The 25,306-nt window shown below is 48.2% G+C and overlaps 2 protein-coding genes across 4 annotated transcripts in view; one reads left to right on the top strand and one right to left on the bottom strand.

The window, feature by feature from the left end:
- The window catches only part of Usp20 (ubiquitin specific peptidase 20), a 33,041-nt gene extending 20,866 nt beyond the window's left edge, over window positions 1–12,175 (bottom strand). Inside the window, exons 1-4 of one of the 3 annotated variants that reach the window (XM_021651898.2) lie at window positions 12,043–12,175; window positions 5,469–5,568; window positions 3,262–3,357; window positions 1,754–1,807 (exon numbers count right to left, since the gene is read on the bottom strand). In XM_021651898.2, coding sequence (XP_021507573.1) covers window positions 1,754–1,807; window positions 3,262–3,342 — 135 coding nt within the window. In that variant the 5' untranslated portion in view covers window positions 3,343–3,357; window positions 5,469–5,568; window positions 12,043–12,175. Of the gene's footprint in view, window positions 1–1,753; window positions 1,808–3,261; window positions 3,358–5,468; window positions 5,569–5,804; window positions 5,953–11,745; window positions 12,014–12,042 lie in introns of those variants that run through there. The other 2 variants (XM_021651976.2, XM_021652065.2) reach the window with 2 other exon arrangements.
- Window positions 12,176–12,484: 309 nt separating this feature from the next.
- Window positions 12,485–20,758, top strand: C8H9orf78 (chromosome 8 C9orf78 homolog). Its single transcript, XM_021651705.2, has 9 exons — window positions 12,485–12,665; window positions 12,956–13,015; window positions 14,567–14,618; window positions 15,866–15,936; window positions 16,578–16,655; window positions 17,701–17,898; window positions 19,601–19,737; window positions 19,822–19,920; window positions 20,290–20,758. Exons 1-9 carry the CDS (start codon window positions 12,583–12,585, stop codon window positions 20,379–20,381), a joined length of 870 nt encoding a protein of 289 aa, XP_021507380.1. The 5' UTR covers window positions 12,485–12,582; the 3' UTR covers window positions 20,382–20,758.
- The last annotated feature ends 4,548 nt before the right edge of the window (window positions 20,759–25,306 follow it).

Genomic DNA, 25,306 nt, shown 5'->3' with positions numbered 1-25,306 from the left:
TTTCTGTTTGATTTACTTTTTAAGACAAGGTATGCCAGGTAACCCAGGGCGGCTGGGACAATCTTCCTGCTTCTGCCTCTCACGCACAAGAATTACAGGTGTGCGTCATCACACCCCGCTTGCTGAATTTTTGTTTTTTTAAGATTTTTTTTTTTTTCTGAGCGTGATGTCACATGCCTTTAATTTCAACACTTGGGAGACAGGTGGATCTCTGTGAGTTCAAGGTTGGCCTGATCTATATAGTGAGTTCCAGGACTGTCAGGACTATGTAGAGACTAGCTCTGACTATAAAATAAATAAATAAATAAATAAATAAATAAATAAATAAATAATTTCTGGCCTGCTGTGGTGGGACATGTCTTTAATTCCAGCACTTTGGGGGCAGAGGCAGACAGATCTCTGAGTTCAATGCCAGCCTGGTCTACAAATTGAGTTCCAGGATAGCCATTAGCTACAGAGAAATCCTGCTTCAATTAATAATAACGTAATTTGAGTTTTTAAGATCTATTTATTTATTTGTTTATTACTATTATTATTATTATTAGTTTTTCAAGACAGGGTTTCTCTGTGCAACAGCCATGGTTGGCCCTTGAGCTTGCTCTGTAGACCAGGCTGGCCTCAAACGCACAGAGATCCGCCTGCCTCTGCCTCCTGAATGCTGGGACACCACCACCACTTGGCTTAAAATTTAAATTTTAATTAAACAAAAACAGGGTCACAGGGTATGGTGACACATGCCTTTATTCCCACCACTAGGGAGGCAGAGGCAGGCGGATCTCTGAGTTCGAGGCCCGGCTGGTCTACAGAGTGAGTTCAGGACAGCCGCGCACAGTTCAGTGCTACACATAGAGAAACTTCGTCTGGGGTGGGGGTGGGGCATGGGGGAACAACAAAAAAACCCACCACCAACAACAAAAACAGGATCTCACTATGTAGTCCTGGCTGTCCTAGATCGATGGAGGATATGTAGTCCAGGCTGGCCCTCAACTCACAGAAACACTCCTGCCTCTGCGTCCTGCGTAGTAGATATCACCACACAAGTATATCACCACACAGGGCTTTTAAAAAGAAATTTTAAATATAATTTTCGAGCATGATTATAAAATATAACATATATTTATAGAAAATTTGAATACTAATTGCAATAAAAACATGAAAATTACTTGTAATTCTACATCCCAGAGAAAAGCAGCAGCACATCTTGATATATCTACCTTGACTCTTTTTTCTTTCTTTTATTGTTGTTGTTGTTGTTGAGACAGAGTCCATGTGGCCCTGACTATCCTGGAACTCCCTATGTAGATCAATCTTGTATCAAAATGTAAAGTCCGACACCTGCCTTTCACTCTTATGAACAACAATCACAACACTAGGGGTCCCTGGAAGCTGAGGAGGACGTGCAGGCTATGCTACGCCTATCGCAGGCATCTGTCTGGTCAGTCCACCCTGTTTCCACCAGAGGGCCTGTGGACAGTGTGATTCCACTTAGTTTACACACTGGGAAGTGAGGCCCATGAGAGACCACGACTGTGGGGAAGGCCAGGCCCCAGCCTGCAGTGTAGTGGGCATCAGAGCAGAGTTCATGAAGACAGGGTCACTTGGTCCAGAGTCTTCTCCAGTTTCATGGTTTCTTTGGTCTCTTCATGGCTGTCAGAGTAGCCTTTCTAGGGATCATCCCTGGAGCCCACAGGGTTAGGTACTCCTAGACCAGAATTCAGACTGAGCTCACCCCTAGAATGTGAGGGTCCTTTACCTGAAGGCAAGCCCATAGGTTAGGTCCAGCAACACCACACGACTGGCAGGTTCCCTGAGGGAGAGTGGGAGGAGAGAAAGGGGTAAGTGGCCACGTGAGGGAAGCATACTCACGCACCCCAAAGGCCTTGCAACTCACACATCCCAAAGGCCTTGGCTTCAGAGGCCTTCGCCAATGGACCACCTGAGCACTCATCTGAGTGAGGTTTTTTAAGTCACATATTTGTAAAGGTATTTCAAACCAAACCAGTTAAACCTTAAATGAACTAGCAGACCACTCATGTTAATCCCTACAGCCTCCCGGAGGGTCAGGGGTCTTTTTCCTCTGTGATGTCAGTTCCAAGTGGAGGGAATCCTATGCTGCCTAAAACACAGCCTCACAGTTTTCACCAGCAGCATCCTCGCAAAGAATCCGTCTAAGCAGTCCCCAGACAGCTGCACTGGTCTCCCTACCAGCTTCTGCTTTCATCCTTGTCCCTCTGATGCTTTTTCTTTTTATGGTTTATTTTTATTTTATGTACATTGGTGTTCTGCCTACATGTCTGTGACAGGGTGTTGGATCCTCTGGAATTGGAGATACAGACAGTTGTGAGCTGCCATGTGGGTGCTGGGAATTGAACTGGGTCCTCTGGAAGAGCTACCAGTGCTCTCAATCACTGAGCCATCTCTCCAGCCCCCCTGAGGCTTCTTAAACACCAGTGGCCTTGTTCTAGAAGTTTCTGGATATCTAGAGAGATGCTGAACACGGCTTAGTCTTTCTGCCAGAGCCAGCTGACACCCTCACCTTCCCCATCTTCCTCCATTCCCCTAACTCCTGCTCCTTTCAAGAGAACCCTTTTGATATGTTCACTTCTTTCATTTCGAGACAGAGCCTCACTATGTAGCTGGGACTGTCCTGGAACTCCTTATGTAGACCAGGCTGACCTGGAACTCAGATTGGCCTGCCTCTGCCTCCCAAGTGCTGGGATTAAAGGCGTGCACTACCACACCTGACAGCCCAGGGTCTTGCCCTCCAGCATGGAGCCACACCTCAGTCCATGCTGGCTTTTTATCAATTTTCACTTTCACACAGAAGCTGACAAAGGCCATGTGTCACTTATAGAGGAAGCTCATCTTCCCCTGTAGGTACCCAAGCAAACTAGGGGCTACATCTGCAAGAACGGATGGGAGGCTAGGGTGTGGCTGGGCAGTACTGCACTTGCCCAGGGTGCCAGAAGAAAAACAAGAACCATGTCTGTAAGCTCATCCCTGCCTTGTGAAGGCAGTGTACCCAGCCAGTGGAAATGGATGGAGCCATTAGTGACCCTCAGGGGGTTTGAGCTAAACTGATTAATGGCAACAGGACCCAGAGCCTGGAAGAAAGCTTCCAAGCAGATGCCAGCAGGGCCATTATACACACAAGGCTTTGCAGAGATGGGGGCAGGGCAAGACTGCCCTGCCTCACAAAATTTCCCCCAAGCACATGACAGCCCTAGGCTGGGCCCCAGTTCCTGAGGATTGTCCCTCTACCTTAGATTTCAGCAGCAAATCCTCTTTGGTCACCTCCCCTATGGAGTCCAGGTGAGGGCAGAGGTCTCTGGTGTCCCCCATTCTGTCCAGGCACCCCTATAGGGAGACACAGCAGTCCCAAGTTAGCAATGGTCCCTGCTGATGATACCACAAGGCATGAGAGGTTTCTGGCATGGCTTGTTGCAAACCCATCTCTACTTCATACTAGCTGGAAACCCAGTAAGCTGCATGGCCTCCCAACCTAGTCTGAGGAGAGAACAGCTGTCCCATTGGGGTGGTATGAGGGTATGAGGCACTGGAGTGGTGCCCATCCCTCAGGAACTGCACACGACTCTATCCAGACCTGTGGGGGTGCAGGTGTTTTAGGAAAAAGTCAAATCCATGGCTGTGATCTACTCCACCAAGTGGGCAGGCAGAGGAATGGCTGGCTTTCCGGACTGCTCAGGCAAGGCTTCCTTCTAGGGAGGCTGCTCCAGGCTGAATGCCCTGAAGCCGCAGTCTTGGTGGAAAAGCTCAACTATAGGTCACATGTTAAAGTCAGCAAGGCGTGGCACTGCTTTCAGGAACATCTGAGGACAAGGAAAGTGGCTGAGCACTGGCAAAAGACTCACCCAGAAAGCAGGGCACAAGAGGTCACCAAAGTGTCAACAGCAGTGTATCTGGGTGACAGATGTCATGGGATAGAAAAATAAACTTTGCTGCTTTAGCTTAAGTGACACATAAAAAAAGCAAACAGGAATGCTCTGAAAGTACAAGTTCAGGCTAAGTCCCTGTACATGTGACAGACAGACATCCTTCTTGATGCTCTTCCCCAAATCGTTTTTTTCTCTTTAAATCAGGCAAAGAAAAGAAAAAGAAGAAAGGAAGGAAGGAAAGAAGGAAGGAAGGAAGGAAGGAAGGAAGGAAGGAAGGAAAGAAGGAAGGAAGGAAAAAAAATCTGTCTAGAAAATCAATGCTTTCCTGCCAGGTGGGGTGGCACTGCTGACCATCCAGGCACTTGGCAGACGGCTGGGGAGGGCACACAGAACATCCTGGCATGCCTTTGTAAAGTTCTGGGATCTGATTATTTTAAAGGGAAACACTGGGTCTGTAGCGGTACATGTCTGTAAGCCCAGTACTTGGGAAGTAGCAGGGTAATCAGAAGTTAGAGGTTGGGGCTGAGGAGGCGGCTCAGCAGTTAAGAACACTGGCTGCTCTTGCAGAGGACCTGGGGTTGGTGTCTAGCACCTACATGGTGGTTTACAACCATCTGCAACTCCAGTTCCAAAGGATCAGGCATTCCTTTTCTGGCCACTACAAATACCAGGTAAGCAAATGGTAAACACATATATATGCTGGCAACGCAATCATACAAACATAATAAAACACCTGAAAAAAAAAAAAGTTCAATGTTGCTCTCTACTACAAAGAAAGTGGGAGGTCAGCCTGGGGTAAATGACACCTTGTCCTAAAAGATAACGATAAGCCAGGCAGTGGTGGTGCATGCCTTTAATCCCAGCACTTGGGAGGCAGAAGCAAACTCTCTGTGAATTTGAAGCCAGCCTGGGCTATAGAGTGAGTCCTAAGCCAGCCATGGCTACATAGAGAGTCCTGTCTCAAAAGAAAGGAGGGAAAGGGAGGGAGGGAAGGAGGAAAGAAAAGAAACAATTCAAAATAAATAACAACAATAAACCCACAAAACACCTGCTTTGGCACTCCAACATTTCAACAGAATCAGCTTGGAAAGCTGATGACTGATTCTGGTTCAGACTGCTGCCAAGAACGGTTCAAACCAACCAAAGGTGCGCGTGAAGCCAAGGGCAGTGAGCAAGAGAAAGCACACTGCAGGGGAGTGCTGAGTCCTAGCAGGTGCTGCCCGCTGGGTCAGCCAGGCAGAACATGAGACACCATGATGATGGTGCCAGCCACCAGGCTGAACAGAGTCCTGGACCCACCCAGTAAAAGTCTTCCCCGTCACCTCAGCCGCTGTGACGACCCCAACAGCACAGAGCAGGAAACGGTTCCTTCTTGTCTCAAGTCTCACCAGTGGCCATCTCAGAAAAGGCCACAAGGCAGGTCAACAGGCTTCAGGCCTCAATCACTCACTCACTTTCAAGGTCTCTCTCTCTCACACACACATTTGTTAATTTAATTTTTATTTAGAGTGTGTGTGTGTGTGTGTGTGTGCGTGTTGGAGCTCTGGAGGAAAGGAGAGGAGGTGGGCTTACCTGAGTCAACGGCACACACCAGAGGAGGCCAACGTGTACATTCTTTGTTGACAGTGACCGGCTCTGAGGTTCTCTGCAGTAAAAGCCTTGAGCAAGGTTCCTGGGGATGAACAGAACATTTTGTACAAAATCTACTTTAAAACCACTCTTGGTTGAAAACATCCCATACCTCCTGGGGAGGTCATGCATAGTGGGCTGTCTCTGGGTTCCACAGGCTTTGCATTCCACATGTACTGTGACACCCTGCTTCCAGGGCAGGTACAGAACTGGCAGACAGGGCCCTCTGGGTAAGAAGGCCTGGCCTTTCCTCGAAGGCCACCGAGTTTCTCAGATCACCTTTTAAGCCTTTCCAAAACTCTGAGTTGCTCTGACCACCAAGTCTTCAGCCACCAGAGGCTACAACAACCAAGTTGATTGGAGTTGCCACTGCCCCTGGTTCCTAAGGGTGGGTCACAGTCTCCCGGATGTGGGCAGTTCAAAGAGGGAGGGGCAGTTAGAAGGTAACTTTTAAAAAGGCCACATGACAACAGGGTTCAGAGTTCTAAATTCCAAACCTTACTTGAAGCCAGGTTTTGTTGGTCAGTTCAGAAGCCAAGTGCCCGCTGGCACTGGCCCAGTGCTATTTTGGGCAGGGGTGGGGCTTTAGTGTCTCTGTCCCACGTGCCACTATTTCAAAGGGATAGGTTGAGAAATGGGGAGCCTGGTTATGACCTTGGTTATCAGAACAGAATGACAATGACAGGCCCATTTTTTTTTTAACATCACGTAGCCTCACTATTTAGTGTCACTATGTAGCCCAGGCTGGCCTAGAATTCACTGTACATTCTAGTCTGGTTTCAAACTCCTGCCCCAGGCCCCATGAGAGAAAAAAAGCCCTATGGCTAACAAGCCTCAGAATTGTCACTAGGAAGAGATAGGGGCTTCAGTGAGTTTGTCCACGGCCAAGCACCCACCTGGCTACTTGGATGGCACCAGCAGCATCAGCGGTTGGTACTGCTCCACACAGAACCTGACCCTAAATCAGCCGGCAAACTTTACATACATAGCTTGGCCTTTATGGGTCACGTCAGTGTTGCTTAGTTCAAAGACCCTACAAGACAACCCAGGCCCACTACTTCAGTTGCTGGTACCTGCTGTATGTTGCTGTGGCATCTGGTCTAAAGCATGGGCAGGCAAGCCACAGCTGCACACAAAGCATTTTAAATGGTAGAGAGTAACCCCACATGTAATGCCACATAGCTATCACCCCAGCACTCGGGTTGCTGAGGCAGGAGGATTTTTGAGTCCCAGACTTATCTGGGATAGAGAGAAGGGCCTCTTCTTAAAACAAACAAACAAATCCAACCAAGAGGGCAGGAGATCTGGCTCAGCTGGCACAGGTGTTTGCCTGGCATGCATGAAGCCCTGGGCATAAGTGCCAGCACTGTATAAACTGGGTATAATGGCACACACCTTTAATCCCAGCATTTGGGAAACAGAGTCAGGTGGACCTCTGTGAACTCAATGCCAGGCTGGTCGACATAGCACGCTCCAGGCCAGCCAGGATACATAGTGAGATCCTCCCTCAAAAACAAAGATACAAATAAGGAAACAAACAGAGGCTGGAGATATGGCTTAGCCATTAAGAACACTTTTTGCTTTTCCAGAGGACCAGAGTTTAGTTCTCAAGATTCACAACAGTGGCTCACAGCTCCAGGGGAACACCACGCCTACTTCTCCAAGAGTGAACACACACACATACATGCACACAGACATATGCAAATGTGAACACACAAATAAATAAATAATAGAAATAAGCCAGGTGTGGTGGCATATGTCTTTAATCTCTGAGGGTTTCCGGGAGGTCTGAGGCAGGTGACCTTAAGACCAGTTTGTTTTACAGAAATGAATTCTAGCCAGTCAGGATTCATAGTGAAAACCTGTCTCCAAACAATCAAACAAACAAAACTAATAAAAATAAGTCTTAAAAAAAACAACAACACAAAAAACAGCGTGGTAGTGGTGGTGTATGGCTTGAATCCCAGGATCCAGAGGCAGAGGCAGGCAGATCTCTGAGTTCCAGGCCAGTCTGGTCTACAGAATGAGTTTCAGAACAGCCAGGACTACACAGAGAAACTCGGTTTCAAAAACAAACAAACAACAACAAAACCAGAGTGTGATGACAAATGCCTTTAATCTCCAAACAAGAAACAAAACCAAAAACACAGAGGGGGGGAAAAGAAAGTAAGGAACAGAGTGAGAAGGGTGGCCCTCTACTCTTTAAAAGAAGGCAGAAAAAACATCACTGAACAATTAGCAAGCTAGCATTCGGACTACAACCTTGAGGGGCAGTGAGGGCATGTGCTTGTATGTGGAAGCCAGGGTCAACCTTGGGTATCACCTCTTTGGAGCTGTCCACCTTGTTTCTTGAGACAGTTTCTCTCACAGAACTTGCAGCTCATTCATTAGGGTAAAATGGCCAGCCAGTGAACCCCAGGAATCTCCTCTTCTCCAGTGACTGGATTATAGGCATACCCACATACCCAGGTTTTTCATGAGTTCTGATGGCTGATCTCAGGTCATCAGCCTTGCTCAGTGAACACCTCCTCAGCACTGACAACTGAACTGTTCTACCCTACCCCCAGATTCCTAAGCAGGCCTCCTAGGTGACAGCACTCTAGCATGCATGGGTATTTGGAGCTAAGGACGTTAGAGAGATAATTAAGTAAAGATTAGTTCTCCATGGTGGGCCTAGTGGGACTTATACCTCTGAGACTCAAATACCAAGAAGCAATGGAAACTGTCACACAGCAGTGCCACATGAGTGCAAAGAGAAGATGCTGCCTAAAACCTAAAGCCACCTTCATCATGATTCCAACATCATGAACTTGAGAACATCACTTTCTGCTGTTTAAGCAGTCCTGCCTGTTGTACTTTGTCACAGCCTTGAAAAATGGTTATTGTAAAGGTTTTTCAGCAAAGCCATCTTCCCAGCTGTGTATGAAGATGACATCCCCACTCTCTGATGATTGGATTGTTTGAGAAACTCGGGCATAAAGGGCCCAGTGTCTCTGCCTACTTTTCCATGAGTCAGCAACAGTAAAACTAGAAAATGCAAGTATGGAAGATAAAGAAAAAAAGCCAATAATCGGTGAGAGTTGGATAATGAAAGCTCATCGCAGTAAACATTTTCAGGCTCCCTCTCAGGCAAGGATGCAGCTTCACTTCCCACAGGAGAGCAAAGCCTCTGGCCTGAGGCAACACAGTGAGGAGGGAACAGAGCTGATAAGGGTTCGGTGGGCCAGCAGGCCCCTTTCTAAAAAAGGCTGACAGGAAAAAGGGGGAGGTCCATTAAAGTACAGGGTGCTGGGTACTGACCCCCAAAAGAGCAGCACGGTCCCACCCTGCAGCTGCCCTCAGGGACCCACTAAACCACACCCCCATGTCTAAGAGCTGGAGAGTAAGGACAGAGGCAAAGAACCCACCTCTCCCGCCCTGTGAGACCTGAGTGAGACTTTTAAGATTCAGCACCTGCAAGTGCAGGAGCAAGCTATCGGGGCGCCTCACCCTCAGGGGCCGACGAGAGGCGGGGCCTAGGAGGGACAGTGAGGCTGCGCACTCACTTGAAGGCCTGGCAGCTCCAGGTGCCCATTACTCATCATTTTCCCAGAGCTCCCGGTATTCCTCCGCCTCCCAGGGAGTCGCTGGTCCCTTGGGGTCCGAAGGTGGCGCTGCCGAGCCTTCCACAGAAGGTTCCCACAGCCACCACTCACAGATCCTGGCACTAGCCAACCACAGCCCCTTCCCCGCACTCCACGCCCCTTGCTGACATGTGCACCTTCCCCCAAATTCCAGACACTGCCCACCTCCTTCCAGTCTTACTTCCCTACGTCTCTTATGCCCTGTTCTCACACCTCCAGGTTTCCCTGCCCACCACGGACCCTACCTTAGGAGCTCTGCTAACAGCTCCAAGTTTTGAAGGGTGACCTCCAAGGACCCTCACAACTGTCCTTGGAAGCCAGGATGCAACCCAACCATCACCAAAGGTGGGGAAAGTGAGCCTCGAGTACACAAAGCCGGGACCACGGAGTCTGCTCCTAAACCCAGGGGACCTGCCCTGAAAAACCCCAAACTGGCCAGCCAGCAGGATACCGGGCCAATCTTCACCTCCTAGCTCCAGCCAGGACTACACAGGAAGGCCCTGTTTTGTTTTTAAAGAAAGAAAAAACCCGTGCCAGCCTGGAAGAGCTCCAAACCTATGCCCTTTCCTTTTCACTGACTCCCAAAAGCTCCCAGCAGAGTGGCTCAGGCCCTGTTCTGTACTTTTTGAAGCTGTGTGGAGCAGTGAACGGCTCTGTAGAGGATGCCTCAGGAAGGGTTGGAAGGAAGGGCTTCCCTTGGAGCGAGGAGGTAGCCCTGACTAGACTGGAACTTACTACGAAGAACAAGCGGGCCTCAACCTCAGAGCTTCGCCTGCCTTTGCCTCCCACGTGCTGGGACTGAAGGCATACAACACCACACTTGTCTGCTGTTTGTTCATCTTTAAAGACGTCATGTTGAGATAGTGACATGTAGCCCAGGCTAGTTTCAAATTCCTTGTGTAGCCGGGTATGACCAAGGGTTGGGATTATAGGCATGAAACAATATTCCTGGTTTATGCAAAGCCAGAGATTGCATCATGCAGGCTAGGCAAGAACTCCTCCAACTGAGCTACATCCCCAGTCCTTCAAAACATATTCCTTCCTTCCTTATTCTTCCTTTTTCTTATTTATTTATTTATTTAGGTTTTTTGAGGCAGGGTCTTTCAGTGTAGCTTCGGCTGTCCTGGAACTTTTACTCTGTAGACCACGCTGGCCTAGACCTCACAGAGATTGCCTGCCTCTGCCACCTAAGGTTCTGGGATTAAAAGCGTGCACCACCACTGCCCAGCTCAAACACACATTTTTAAAATGCTCACAAGGGCGTGGCCACCCAGATGTCATGCTCTGTGCACCCGTCTAGCTCCACAGGGAGGCCAGCACCCATCCCACCTCCCACGCCAAGCGGAAGCCCGAGACTCATCTTTGTGCTAGAAGAGGGAAAACCCTTACTTTCCTGGAGGCTGGCTCTCAGGAGCAGTCTCACTTCTAAGAACACCACTCAGAGCAGTTACAGTCTCTCCACCCAGCACCTAGGTCAAATTCCCAGCTGCCACACTGCAAGCAGGACTTGTGTTAAACAAGAATCGGCTCCACCTACCACAGCCCAGGGAGTGGGTATCATCTGCCACGCTGGCTTTAAGGAGGGGGGAAAAGAGACAACTTCTTTGTATCAGATGTCCTTCCCTGTGTCTCCAAACGGAGACTGTCTCCAAATGCTCTTGACCTTCTGACTCTTTCCTTGGAGGTGACAGAGGGGCCCAAGTACCTAGGGGCTATGGGGCAACGCACAGCTAGGCAGGGAAATTAAGAACCACCTTGGAGCCTGTGAGAGTTGTACACGCAAGTCCCTGGGTTCACACAGCAGTTTCCAAGGAGCTGAAGCAATCTCCAGTGGGGTCAGGCTTGGATACTTTATGCCTCTTTGATCAAAGCCAAAAGGCTGCTTGAAGACATCCTGAGTTTTCTCTTTGTCCCAGTCTAAGGGGAATATGGCAACCTCAGAGAAAATTGTTCTGGAGAAAAGCCAAGGCATGGCAGGCATGCTCTCTCTGCTTTACAATAGTCTTGCAGAAAAGTCTCCCCTCAGCCCCTCCCCCAGCCCATAAGCTGGAGCACCAGCTGCAACAGCAGCAGCAAAGACCCACCGCGGCCCTGCTGACCCGATGCAAACCCTACAGCTGGGAAAGCTCTGCCCCTGCCCAGCTCCACCTCCAGGCCGTGTAACTCCAAGGGAAGCACCGGTTACTTCCCTAAGCCTCGGCAGCTACAACTGCGTCGACTTCGTGGGATTAGATGGGAGAGTTCTAGGAGAGAATGCTTAGCCCAGTGCCTGCCAGACTTAAGTGTCGACTAAGAAGCGCTTTGCTCCAGAGGAAACTAGTAATTAAGGAGTCCCTAAAAGTCCCATGTGGGCCATTACGCATGCACTTATCTATCTCATAAGTGTTTATGGACATCTTTGAAAACTAACTACCCTCGCAACATCTTGAGGGTGGAAGGTGTGTAGAGACAGTCCTCCAGACCAAAGGAGTCATCCCAGAGGTAGTCCCAGGCCTCACACCCTTGGAGCGGCCTCTGAACGTCAGTGGTACCCATCCTGGAGACCAGTGGCTGCAGGCCAACTGGTACGGACAGTCGGCACCGGGACTGATATTCACCCTCGCCAAGGCGGTCAGCTTTTGTCCGTGAGGAATAAATATGCACGTCTGAGCCCCGGAGCCCGAACGGCCTCGCGCTGGCCTTCCAAGCGACGTGTGCGGCCTGCTCAGAAGCGAGGGCCGTGGGGGCTCGGGGCGGACACAGGAGCAGGTCGATGGGAGGGTGGGCGGCGTGGACCTCTCCCCAGCGCCCGGCCGCCCCGCAGAGCCAGGTCTCCCCTGCTCGCAGCAGCGGCACCATAGTCCCTGCTTCAGCGGCCCAGCCCCGGCAGCAGACAGCAGCCGTCCGGAACTCACCTGCCGTCGCAACCGCGCCGCCTGTCAGTCAAGCGCGCCCACCGCGGCTCGGCGCAGAGTCCTGTGGCTCTGCCTGCCGTGCCCCGCCTCCTCGCCGTCAGACGTCCAATCGGGAGAACGTATGCCAAGGCCGGGGGCGGTGTCACAGGTCGCTGCCTATTAGGGGGCGGTACCGTGCGTGCCGGGGGCGTGGCCATGCGCACGGTGAGAGCCCAAGCATGCCGGGAGTAGGGGGTGTGGCCGTGCTGCTGGGGCGTCGCAGTGTGATTCGAAGGCTGTCACGCTAGTGGTGGGCGCGGTCACATCGCTGGGGCGTGGCCGAGGGTGTGGCCACGCGGCCGGACCTGCGCTTGCTTCTCTAAGTTGGGAGCGAATGGCTGTGCTGCTAAGGCGCAGCCATGTAGCTCTGGGGCGTGGCCTGGCAAGCCGGAGGCGGGTCTGCTTGCAGCCGCCTTCTGACGACATTTCTGCGCGCCGGAAAAGAAAGAGGTTCTGTGTATTTCTTGGCTGTTAGCGCAGCTTCGAGGGTCGGGCTCCGTTATGCGGATCACCGGGAAGACTTTCCGCCGGCGCCGGGCTGACTCGGAGTCGGAGGAGGATGAACAAGAATCAGAGGAGGTTCGGTATGTGTAGGATAGGGTCTTCACAGGCCAGGAAGAGGGAGACGAACTTGGGACTAGCTAGCGGCCGGCACCGCGCTAACACCATTAACCGGGAGCCGGGGTTGTTGTCTTTCAGAAGCTCCTGGGGGCCGCGCGGAAGGAAGAGGTGCCCCGGGGTCTCATGGGTCTGACTGCCGGCGGCCCACCATGCCAGGGACTCGGCAATGGGATGTATCCTCGGAACTGAGTTTGGCTTTTCAGTTCAGTAGAGGATCTCAAACTGCATCATTGCTTTTTATCCCCCCCTCCAGGTTAAAATTGGAAGAAACCCGAGAGGTGCAAAACTTGAGGAAGAGGCCAAACGGGGTGAGGTGGGTACCACGGGGGTGGGGGAGGCGTCCAGCTAGGGTCGCAGTCACAAATCTCTCCGATGACATAGTTCTCTCTCTTGACATTCACCTTCCACTGATCGTGGATGGGACTAACGTTCTTTACAGATGTGTAGTTGCCACATGCCCTGAGTCTGGTGGTCCCTGAGGCTGCTCCAGGTCACTAACTCGAATTTTTAATTGCACCGATGAATTATAATTGGCAACGTGTTAACAGATAAAGAGTTTGGAAAACTCAGATAAGTATAAACAAGAAATAAACAAGAGCCTGGTTTGATTTTTGTTGCATTCCTGTAATCCTAGCGCTGGGAGTTTGAGGGCAGACTGGACTGCATAGCAATTGTGTGTGTGTGTGTGTGTGTGTGTGTGTGTGTGTGTGTGTATAATCCAAGGAAGAGATAGACAACAGTCATAATCTTTTCATGAAGCAGTACCCATTGTTAGCATTTAATGTTCTTTCCTACCTGTTTAAAAAACAAAAAACATGATATTGGGAGCCATATTGTATGTTTTCCAGAAGAACTTTTTAGAAGGCTGCATAATGTGCACCCCTTGGGTATACATTATAATTTCTAAACAGATCTTCTAGGTGGGTGTCGATAGGCTCACACCTATAGTTCCAGACTTAAGAAACTGGAACAGTGGGGTTACTGTGAGTTTGATGCCAACCAGAGCTGCAGAATGAAACATTGTTTCCATAGTAACAGAGCCAGTCTCTATGGCACAGGCCCATGATCCCTTGGGAGGCTAAAGTAAGAAGATCACAAGTTTAAGGCTTGCCTGAGCAACGTAATAAAATAAAACAAAAATATTGGGGATAGCTCAGTGATAGTGTGCTTGATCACTCTGTGTGAGGCCTTGACTCCAGTTTATATCAGTCATTTTTGTAAATTTTCACCACCAGCTAAAGCTGCAGTGCATATTCTCTGGCATCAAACTCTTGTCTTCTGTTCAGTTTCCTTGGCTGGATTTCCAGGATAAGATGGCTATGTGGCATCGTGCACCAGCTGCTTCATTTGCCCTCACCTTCCATCCACAGTGTGCTGAGCACTAGAGTCTCTGGCTTTTGCAGCTACTTTCCCACCTACCCACAGTCATGTTCTTCCACCAGCATTCTAGCCTGCAAACTTGATGGTCCCAGTTTGCTTCCTGTTGCTGTGACCATGACCAAAAACAGCTTGTCCACGTCCTAATCATACTCAGTTATTGGGGGAATCATGGCAGGAACTGGAGGCAGAAACTGAAGCAGAGACCATGAAGGAAAACTGCTTACTGGCTTGCTCTTCGAGATCACATTCAGCTACCTTACACAGCACAGGACTACCTAACCCCTCCCACATCAATCCTTAATCAAGGAAATGCTCCACAGGCTTGCCTACAGGCCAACATGATGGAGGCATTTTTTCAACTGAAATTTCTTCTTCCCAGATAACTCCAGCTTATGTCAAATCGACAAAAACTAGCCAGCACATTGATTTCTTTATTTCTGTGTCATTTCTTTTCATATGTTTTGGTTTGGTTTCTTTTGCTCAGTGCTGCTGCCCTGTTGGTGGGAGAGAAGGTTCAAGAGGAGACTACTCTTGTGGTGAGTGTTGGCTCTGTGACTGTTCTCCTCAGGGTGCTGCTGAAGGTATAACCATAGTACCAGGGAGATAGCTCAGAGTGCTTGCACAAAGGATCCAAGTTTGGATGCCTGTCACCTACATGAAAGCCTGAGAGTGGTAGACATGCCTATAATCCAAGCATTGGGGAGGCAGAGCAGAACAATGTAGCCGAATGAACAAGCTGAAAGACTCTCATTCAAAGTATAAGCCAAAGGGTTGGGGGAATTGTTGATGTGTGTGTATGTATGTGTATACATACACAGATATATGTGTTTGGGTTCTTACAGCTACTAACCTTCACCCCAGTTCCTTCCAACCTCCAACAGTAGGTAGGTGAGAAAGAAGGTTAGAGGGAAAAGGGGATGTAGACCTCTTTAAAGTACTTCCTGCTGCTCTGATCAGGGTCGTTGGGTTCCTTAGGGCAAGTCCAATCTTCATTGTCAGGACATCTCCAACATCTTGTCAAACCACAGCAGTAGGGGGAGCAGTAGCCCCCACTGCCACCTCCAGCTCCTCCTTTTTCTTCTTCAGAGCATGCACCCACACCTCTGCCCCCTCTCTGAGTTCTGCCATTTGTATCTTCTCAAGAGTCCCCAGAATTCCAAACGTAAACTCTCTGCAGCTGGCTAAAATCACACCCCTGCTAGTGCGCAAAGCAAATCATAATCACCTCCTTATGTGAAGCACCCTCTTATCACAGACCTGTTTTAAAACAAAAACATATTCACGTAACATAACTGGGTTTTTAAAGAAACCAAAACTCTTACTACAGGGAATGTATCTGGGGTTAAAGTGTTGAAGTTCTTGCTGAGTCAAGCCCCTAGCACTCACACAAAAGGCACATGTGATGGCACACATCTATAACCCTATCAGGGGCTAGGGTGGAAACAGATGGATCTATTGAGCTGGCTGGCCAACCAGTCTACCCAAATCTCTGAAATTTAAGGTGGAAAATGATTGAGGCAGATGCCTAACTTTGGCCTCTTGCCTCCACAACCACACATTTGTACACACAAACTTATATACCCTGTACATACACAAAGCCAACACACACACACACACACACAGGTACATAGGCATACAGAGAAGTAAGAAAAACAAAGGTGGAGAAGGATTGAGGAGGACACACAGCATTAACCCCTGGCCTCCACACGTCTGCTCATATGTGTGCACATGCACCTGCACACTCACATGTGGTCACACCAGCTCAGCTGTCTGCTTTCTGCAGGATGACCCTTTCCAGATGACGACAGGTGGCATGGTGGACATGAAGAAGCTGAAGGAGCGGGGCAAAGATAAGTAAGTGGATGAAGCTGGGTGCAAACTCACTGTCACTTGATAGTGTCTGGGTCACCTGTGCAGAGCTTAGAGCTTTGCCAAGGGTGTGCTGATTAGAAACAACACCCAGGGATCCCCCTCAGAGCCAAGACAGGAGAGTCCTTTTGTAAAAGGACCTTGTTCATTATTTCTAATATGTGGGGAAACTTTGAATGAAAAGGTAGTCAGAAAAATAATACCCTGAATACCAGGATCTGTGACAGTAACTTAAGAGCCAAGTATAGCAACACGTGTCTCTAACCCCAGCATGGGGGATGTACACAGTGAATCCAGGAGACTTGGTAGCCAACCCATCTAGTCAAAATAATGAGTTCTAGACTAAGAGCTCCTCCCAAAGGGGAGAAACGATAAAGGTGGCACCAACACAGCCTCTGACCTCCACCTGTGCCTGCTGGCACACACAGGAACTTAACTACTAGAAAAGTTTGCATAAGAAAGCGTGTACTCATTCCCCACATTACCAGCTGATGCATCTGCTTTGCTTGCGTGTGTCAGTTTTTCTCTTTACGTACCTTACCGTGTCAAATGTTTTCATGTATTTCCTGTTGTGTTCTGAGTTGTTGTGTACTTGGCCTCAGTGAGTGTGACCTTCCTCCTCTTAGGGTCAGTGAAGAGGAGGATCTGCACCTGGGGACATCGTTTTCTGCGGAGACCAACAGGAGGGATGAGGATGCAGACATGTAGGTACAGTGAGTCTAGCTGTCTGTAAGCACTGAGGTGAGCCCCAGCCACACATCCAGAAATGCCTAGTCACGGAGTTGCTTCTCAGGTTTTCTTGGCTGTGTCCTCCCCTCTTCTCAGGCTTGAGATTTTAGAAATCCTCTAAAAAGTCCTTTCAAAGGCTAGATCTTCGCATTTATATTTTCTTCTCTCCCACCTCCTCCCTCCTTCCTTACTGTAGTAGGACAAATGCTAGCTACATCCTCAGCCCTTGGCTTTCTTGACTAGTGATAATTTCCTCAAAAGAGAAGGATTATCCCAGAGTTGCCACTTCTTTTCTATCAAGGCCTTTAAAACATGGTACGAAGCTGAGCATGTTGCTGCATGCCTTTAATCCCAGCACTCAGGAAGGCAGAGGCAGGCAGGTCTCTGTGAGTTCGAGCCCAGCCTGGTCTACAAAAATGAGTCCAGGACAGCCAAAGGTACAGGCTGAAAAACCATGTCTAGAAAAACCAAAACAACAACAACATTCCCACTTTTTCTTTATCTTGAAAAATCTGAGTTCACACTGCTTGGAAAAAAAAACAACCCAGAAACATAATGGCACCTTTCTGTGTTCAGGGAACCTTGAATATGGTCATAGCAGGAGACTGGTAGTCACGGTGACCAGTACACATTGGTGTTTTGAGTTGAAATTTTCAAAACTCAAATACCTGTAATTCTAACCCAAAGAAGAGTAAGGCAGGAGGATCTCAGCAATGTGAGACCGTCTCCACAACCTACCGGTGTTTTTATTGTCCTTCATTTTCTGTAACTGACAGGTATTTAATATCAGCACTTGACAGAGGCTGTCAGTTCTTGGTGAGAGGCCATCTGGTCTAGATAAAGAGTTCAAGGCTAGCCAGGGTCCTTTGGTTGTCCTGGCTTCACATGTGTTGTGGTCTCACACATACATAGATAACAAAAATACAGTGTAAAAAGCTCTTTATTAAAAATGTTAACTAGCAGTTGCCTGTTGTGGCCATTCCACCTCCTCCCATTCCCGAACCTGTTGTCCCTTCTCAGGATGAAGTACATTGAGACAGAGCTGAAGAAGAGGAAGGGGATCGTGGAGCAAGAGGAGCAGAAGGCCAAGCCCAAGAACGCCGAGGACTGCCTCTATGAGCTGCCAGAGAACATCCGCGTCTCCTCTGCCAAGAAGACTGAGGAGATGCTGTCCAACCAGATGCTGAGCGGCATCCCTGAGGTGGACCTGGGCATAGAGTACGTCTCCCAACTCTAGCTGTGCCCCTGCCCTTGGGAAGAGCCACCGCCTTTCCAGTCAGTTACAGACAAGCCACAGAGCACTTGCCCAGCATTCCCAAGGCCCTGTGTCTGGGAAGTTGGCTCAGTTAGGAAAGTACTTGCTGCACAAGCACGAGGACTTCAGACTGATCCCCAGCACCCACGTCAGAAAAGCCAGGTGTATTGGGGCACACTGGCAGCTGGAGGTTAGAGAGCCACTGGGACTCGCCATCCAGCCAACCCAGCCACTGCAGGACCCCGCCTCAAGTAAACAGGGTGTGTGGCTCCCGAGGAACGGTAGCTGAGGTTGTCCTCTGGCCTTCGCATGCACGAAGGTTAGGGAGACCCTTCTCACCATCCTTAGAAACCTTCAGACAAGCTGCCTCGAGTTTCTTGTCACGCCTGTCGCTGTGGCTGAAGAGACTTAGGGCCCGGCCTCTGGAGGCAGAGCGGCTCCCTAGCCCTCACAGCTACTCCTTAGTGAGAGGCTCTGCTCCTCTGTTTAATTTCATCAGGTGCTGTGTGAAAGGCTGGCCCGCCCCTCCTCTGTGAGCCCCTTTCCCCTACAAGGATACAAATACAGTGGTCGGCAGCAGCATTGCTTATAGTGAGGTGTCAGGCTTGGGGATTCTGGGCTCCTTCTAGCCTGGCAAGCGTTGAACCTTAAGCAGCCCACTTCATTTTCATGGGGTACGATATCTCTCTTTTGCTTTTCTTTATTTTTTAATTTTTAAAAATTCACCTACTTTTATTTATGTGCATTGGTGTTTTGCCTGTATGTATGAAGGTGTCAGATCTTGGAGTTATAGACAGTTGTGAACTGCCATGTGGGTGATGAGACTTGAACCTGGTCCTCTGCAAGACCAGTCAGTGTTCTTAACCACTGAGCCATCTTCCATGGGGCATGATTTCTTATATGTGTGCACATGTGCATTTATGGGGATTTGAACCAGGGCCTTGTACATGCTAGGTAAGTAAGTGATCTGCCACTGAGCTGTATGCCCAGCTGTAGATTTCCTTTTTAGTTTGTATTTGTTGAGTCAGAATTTCTCTGTGTAGCCCTATCTGTCCTGGAACTTGCTCTGTAGATCAGGATGGCCTTGAACTCAGAGATCCACCTGCCTCTGCCTTCTGAGTGCTGGGATTAAAGTTGTGCACCACCAGTGCAGGGGGGAGAGAGGCCCTCCAAGATTTCTTCTTTACCATGAGAGAACGCATCTGTTCTTCTCCCATGGCTGAGTGTTCTGTGGGGATGTGATCACTGGGTCAGGCCAGGAATGATGGCGCACACTGATATCTGAACCCTGGGGAGGCTGAGGCAAGAGAAAATGGATTTTTTTGTTCCAGTCCAACTGGGACTGAGGAGAAACTTTGTCTTAAAAACAAAAGGGAAGCTGGGTGTGGTGGTGCACACCTTTAATCCCAGCACTAGGGAGGGGGAGGCAGGGGATCTCTTGAGTTAGAGGCTAGCCTGGTCTACAGAACAGGTTCAGGACAGCCAGGGCGCACAGAGAAACCTATCTGGAAAAACAAAAAGGAAAGGATAGGCATGAAGCAGGCTGGTATGCTGCAGAACTCTGCTCCAAGACAAGCTGCTTGCTCAGTGGGACTGGCTAGTCTCACGGTCAGTTCCACAGCTGTGATGACCTTGTGTGAGGTGTGGCTCTTTCTCTTTCCATAGTGCCAAGATAAAAAACATCATTTCCACGGAGGATGCCAAGGCCCGGCTGCTGGCAGAGCAGCAGAACAAGAAGAAGGATAGCGAGACATCTTTCGTGCCCACCAATATGGCTGTGAACTATGTGCAGCACAACCGCTGTGAGCGCCCTGCCTGTCCACACACCCCAAGAGTCCCCTGAGAACCCCCTTCTGCCTCATAGTCCCTTGTTCTTTCTCTGTCAGTTTACCATGAGGAGCTCAATGCACCCATCCGAAGAAACAAAGAAGAGCCCAAAGCCCGGCCCTTGCGAGTGGGTGACACAGAGAAGCCAGAGCCTGAACGTGAGTACAGTCCTGGGTGGCCCGTGAAGGCAGAGTCATGCTAGGCAGGGCCACGTTCAGACCCTGGGGAGCAAGGCTCTGACCCTAGACCCCTGCCAAGGACCGTGGCCATGTGCCTTTCCCTTTCCAAGCTGTGATTCCTCCTTGGTAAAAACGAGGAGAGGTGTAGAGGCATCCCATTGGTTGCTATGAGGTCCCCAAGCTGGAAGCCAGAAGAGACTGAGTTTGAAAGTAAGAGCCATGTAGCAAGACCCGTGTGAGCCCTCCGTGGCCCCTGCTGGGGCTGTTGTCGGCTCTAACTCCAGCCACATCCTTGTCTTGGAACAGTAGTCCCTGCTGTTCCACCATGGCACCCTCTGTTCTCCTCAGGGTCCCCTCCCAACCGCAAGCGTCCTGCTAATGAGAAGGCCACGGATGACTACCACTACGAGAAGTTCAAGAAGATGAACAGGCGCTACTGAGGCAGCGGTAGGGGCTGAGCAGACAGGAGGGGCGGTTATTGCGCATGCACATACGCTCCCACCGGGCCCCGGGCAGACAGTGCCCTGCAGAGAACCCGCTTTTTATCTGTTGGGGGTCCCCATCAGACAGTGCTTCTGTTTAGCTGCTGGATTTCTGTTCTGGTTTTGTTTGGGGACTGTGTCTCCCTGTATATGCCAAGCTGGCCCTGAACTCCCACCTCCCAGTACTGCTGGGATTTTAGACCCACCCCCAACCCTGCCTGGCATTTTCAAGCACTAACTTTGTAACTCCGAAACAAAACAATGTGAATATGTCTGTGTTGTCTCCTACCTGAGGCAAACTATCCGAAAGCATGCTATTAAATTGTTTGTAAATATGTTGCTTTCTCTTAATGCTTGTCCAGGCTCAGGGAGAACTAGCTGTGTTCACTGTGGGTTAGTATGCTAATATTGGGGGGGAGTGTTTTCTTTTTAAGATTTATTTTTGTATATGGGTATTTTCCCTTCATATAGGTCTGTGTACCTTGTGGGTACATACAGTGCCCATGGAGGCCAGAGGAGGGTGTTATCTATCCTGGAACTGGAATTTCTGATGGTTGTAAGACATCATGTGTGTGCTAGAAATCTAACCCAGGTTCTCTGAAGAGCAGCCTATGCTCCTAAGGGCTGAGCCATTTCTCCAGCCTGTTTACCTTGTATTCTTTGGTTGTATGCATAGCCATGGCTTTCTTCACTATTTGAAATAATGTTGAAAAATACACTTGTCCTTGACAGGTGTAAAGATACATTATAATTTGGGGTTTTTTTAAATCACCTGCTCTAGATCCCAAATCATGACACAGAAACATATTAGATTTACTCAACATGCTTTAAGGCACTAGAGTTGGGCAGATAGTTATCTGTTTTAGCCCTCCTTGCTAGTCTGGCTACTTCTCAGCCACGTGCTGTTAATTACTTGCCATATTGGTCCTACCAGGGCTGCTGGTGCTCCATCAGGTCTGTCCGCATGGCCCAGTGCTAGAGCCCGCCAGCAGAGTCAAACAGTTCTTGAGTGGGGAGTGAGGACTGAAAAAATAAAACCACCACACTACACATGGGATCTGTCCGAGAGGACTGTCAGTAGAAACTGTCACACCAGTTTATCCCACAATTCCTTTTTATAGTCAGAACAGAGCACCATACAATGCAGGGTTCATCGAGAAGCCAGACTTGTTTACCTAGACCACTTGTCTGTGTGATCCTCAAACCAAAGGAAATGAACTTGACAAAACATCCTGCTTCTCCCTGTCTCCAGGTGAAGGCCAGAGTGAAAACAAGCAGCTCTCCACAGCCCAGTTCTTCTATCCGTCTTTGTCCTTCTGTTCCCTCTACTTGAGACCCGAAAGACTGGGAAAGGAAGTTCAGCCTTCCTGTCCTCTCTACCCAATCACTGGCTCTCAGCTTCTTTCTTTACCTCTCAGATGATTGGGGAACAGTGTTTACACATCATTGATACGGTATATTTTTCATAGAAATGACAATGCCCATGTCCAGACTGTAACCAGACTCTGGGGCATAGAAATCAGCATCTGAAGCCATGCACAGTGGCACAGTAATCCTAGCACTCAGGGAGGCAGGGGCAAATGTCTGTGAGTTCGAGGCCAGCCTGGTCTACAAAGTAAGTCCAGAACAGCCAAGACTACACAGAGAAACCTTGTCTGGGGCTGGGGGGAAGGAGGAATCAGCATCTGAATATACAGTGTACCAGAGCAGCCCCCAACAGACAGTTATGGTGGTGCACACCTTTAATCCCAGCATCAGGTGGCATAGTGAGTTTCAGGTCAGTCAGGAGAGAGAAAAAGAAAAAAAAAAAAAAAATATATATATATATATATATATATATATATATATATATATATATATATATATGAAGGAAAAAAAATAATGAACAAAAGAAAAATACATCTGACCTGGTTTGAAGAGTCCATTTCACAGCAGAAAAATGGAGGATGGGTTCAGAGATGCTGGCATTCCCTAACTCTTCCAGAGCTTCAAAGTTCTTTTAATTAAGAAGGAAAAACAAGTAGGCACATCTCTTGAATTCAAAGCTAGCCTGGTTTACAGAGTGAGTTCAAGGACAGCCAGGGCTACACAAACAGACTGTCTTGAAAAATCAAAAGGAAAAGGAAAAGCCTGGCGTGGTGGCACACACCTTTAATCCCAGCACACAGAGAGAACTGTTGGTTTTTAACAAAATCTCAGTCGTTCAAGTTACCAATAAAGACTCTGGAGCCAGATGCTGGGGTGAAAGCCTGCTAGCTCAGAGAGGCTGAAAAAGCAGCCTGCTGACCTTCCTCCTCAGCCAATGTCCAAAAGGAAAAAGAAGCCTCTTTCCCCACGCCATGTCCAAAAAAGAAAAAACGAACTGAATGTCCCTCCCTTCTATTTCCTTTGCATTTCTATATCCATCCTATGACGTCCTTTTACTCTATTTTTTTTCCTATGTTTACTCCCCGTCTACTGCTTGCTTGCTGTACCCCTTGACCTGTGGTTGACTTTATTTTATCCTGTTTACAAGATTCAAACAGAAAACTCTTGAATTAAAGCTGAACTAGAAACAGATTTTTCCAGTAAACAATCGCAGTGTTCACAATGTGAACAAATATCTGTTTCCTCCTTTTTGTCAAAAAGAAAAGATTTAACTTTAACACAGTAAAACTATTTACAGTAATGAAGCTCATTCTGCCAAGCTCTCCACAATGTGGAGCTTGGTTGTATTAGGTAGTTTTAGGATTAAGTATTTTTGATTTCTGTAAAATGTTTGTATCAGTCTCCTTTGAATTTAGCAATCTGAATGTGCTGAGCAGTTTGTAGTCTGAAGCTGATATTTAGTGGTGGTTGTCATCTTAGTGATAATCCTAGCTGTTAACAAGATTTGACTGTCAACCCAAAGGTATCCACTGTTTGCCCAGAACCTGGTGGGAGAAGAGGCACAAGGCAGTTTTGTCCTGTGGTTAATGTTTCCACAATCCAGATGGGTTTATCACTGGGGTCATCATCTTGAAGACCTCAAAGTTTGCTGTTAGGGCTGGTAGAGCATTTAAAGCATTTTAAATGCTGTATTCAGCAGATCTCCAAAAGGTTTGAGGACCACAGTCTATTACATGCATCTGAGGTACACGAACTTTGTCTTACCTGCTTCAGACTCAAACCTGAAAACATGAACAAGAAGCAGTTGAAGCTTATTTCTAGAAAGAGTTAGTACTCTGTACAACTACTAGTATCATGACAGTTTATATAAACATAATAATCTTATAGATTTGAGATATTTATACCTTAAGAGAAGTTTTAAAGAATCAAATAAAAACCAAAAGATTATGAGATTAGTGTCTATAGAATAGTTCCTTATTTTCTGTTTTCCTCTGTCCCATACCAGGTAACTCTGGGGTAGCAGGCTTTCACTCCTGCATCTGGCTCCTGAATCTTTATTGGTAAACTAGAATGATTTAGATTTTGTTTAAAACAAACAAACAAACAAAAACTTGTTTGTTTGTTGAGACAGGATTTCTCTTTGTAGCCCTGACTGTCCTGCATTCACTTTGTAGACCAGGCTGGCCTCAAACTCAAGAGATGTGCCTGCCTCTTCCTCCCAAGTGCTGGGATTAAACGTGTGCACCACCATGACCAGCCTCAGACGTTTTCTTTTTAGCTAAAATTTTCATAACTACTTTAGTCTGTCTTTCAACTTGCTATATATAGTGTAGGCTGATTTTGAACTTTTGATCCTCCTGCCTCAACCTTCTTAGTTCTGGGATATAGGCTTGGATTTTTGTGTTGTCCTTACTGGGGATTGAACCTTGGGCACTTTGAATGTAGGCTATACTGCTGAGCTGTACCTTTGTCCTGAAAATCTTTGTAGACTGTCCCTCTCTTGGATGTTGACGTTTTTCTCATCATTGGACAGGATTCTGGGAGGGGGTTGCCAATGTAAAGTGCCATTTCCATCACATCCTACGCAGGGTCAAGCGCTGTTCGCTCGGTTTGATGGCTGATACTAAACTTTGACTTCTGAGACAGTCCTAATTTGCTTTCAGTTACCAGGACCAAATGTCACTTATGGGAGGAAACAGTTTATTTCATCTTACAGTCTACAGCCCATTATAATGGGGAACCATGTGACAGGTGACATAAGGCTGTTCTATAATCTGTCAGGTGTCTGTGTCTTTTATGATTGTGATAGTGGTTTAGATAATAAGGAAGAAGGCACCCAGCTGGGCTTCCTCCTTAGCCAATGGCTCAGAAGGAAGAGGAAACCTTTTCCAATCCAGCTCAAAAACACCTCGAACTGAATGTCCCCCTCTCTTCTACTTCCTGTGTATCCATCCATCTTCCTGACTTCCTCTTACTCTTCCTTTTCTTTCCTATGGTCACTCTCTGTCAAGTGGTTGCTTGCTCTACCTCTTGACCTATTGTTGATTTTATTTAATTCAAGCAGAAAGTTTTTGTATTAAAGGTGTGTTATGAGCCTAGGGAGGTGACTCACACCTGTAATCCTAGCATTCTGGGAGGCAGATGCAGGTGGATCTCTGTGTGTTCAAGGCCAGCCTGGTCTACAGAGTTCCAGGACAGCCAAGACAATAAAGAGAAATCTTGTCTTGAAAAAAACCAAACCAAAACAAAAAGCTGTGTGCTACGGGTGAGCCTCACAACTAGAAACTGTGATGAAATAGCCTGCAACAAAAACAAAGATGTTGAAGAGATGCTGGCTAACAGGTGAAGAGTGCTGTTCTTGTGTGGGACCTGTAGCCCAGCCCCCACTTTGTCCCCCCACATACCCCAAAGAAATCTTATAATGAAGATAAGAAGCAGAAGGTCCGAGATACACTTCCATGAAGCATTTGCCTACAATGGCTGAAGCCCTGGGTTTCATTTTCAGGACTCCCCTT

This window comes from Meriones unguiculatus, chromosome 8, assembly GCF_030254825.1.
Source record: "Meriones unguiculatus strain TT.TT164.6M chromosome 8, Bangor_MerUng_6.1, whole genome shotgun sequence".
Taxonomy (NCBI): domain Eukaryota; kingdom Metazoa; phylum Chordata; class Mammalia; order Rodentia; family Muridae; genus Meriones; species Meriones unguiculatus.
This window is presented reverse-complemented; position numbering and strand designations above follow the sequence as displayed.

Coding starts and splice junctions, on each gene's coding strand:
- C8H9orf78 (XM_021651705.2), top strand. CDS start 12,583: ATGCGGATCACCGGGAAGACTTTCCGCCGGCGCCGGGCTGACTCGGAG. Junction 12,666..12,955: donor CAAGAATCAGAGGAGGTTCG/GTATGTGTAGGA, acceptor CCCCCCCTCCAG/GTTAAAATTGGAAGAAACCC. Junction 15,937..16,577: donor AAGGAGCGGGGCAAAGATAA/GTAAGTGGATGA, acceptor TCCTCCTCTTAG/GGTCAGTGAAGAGGAGGATC.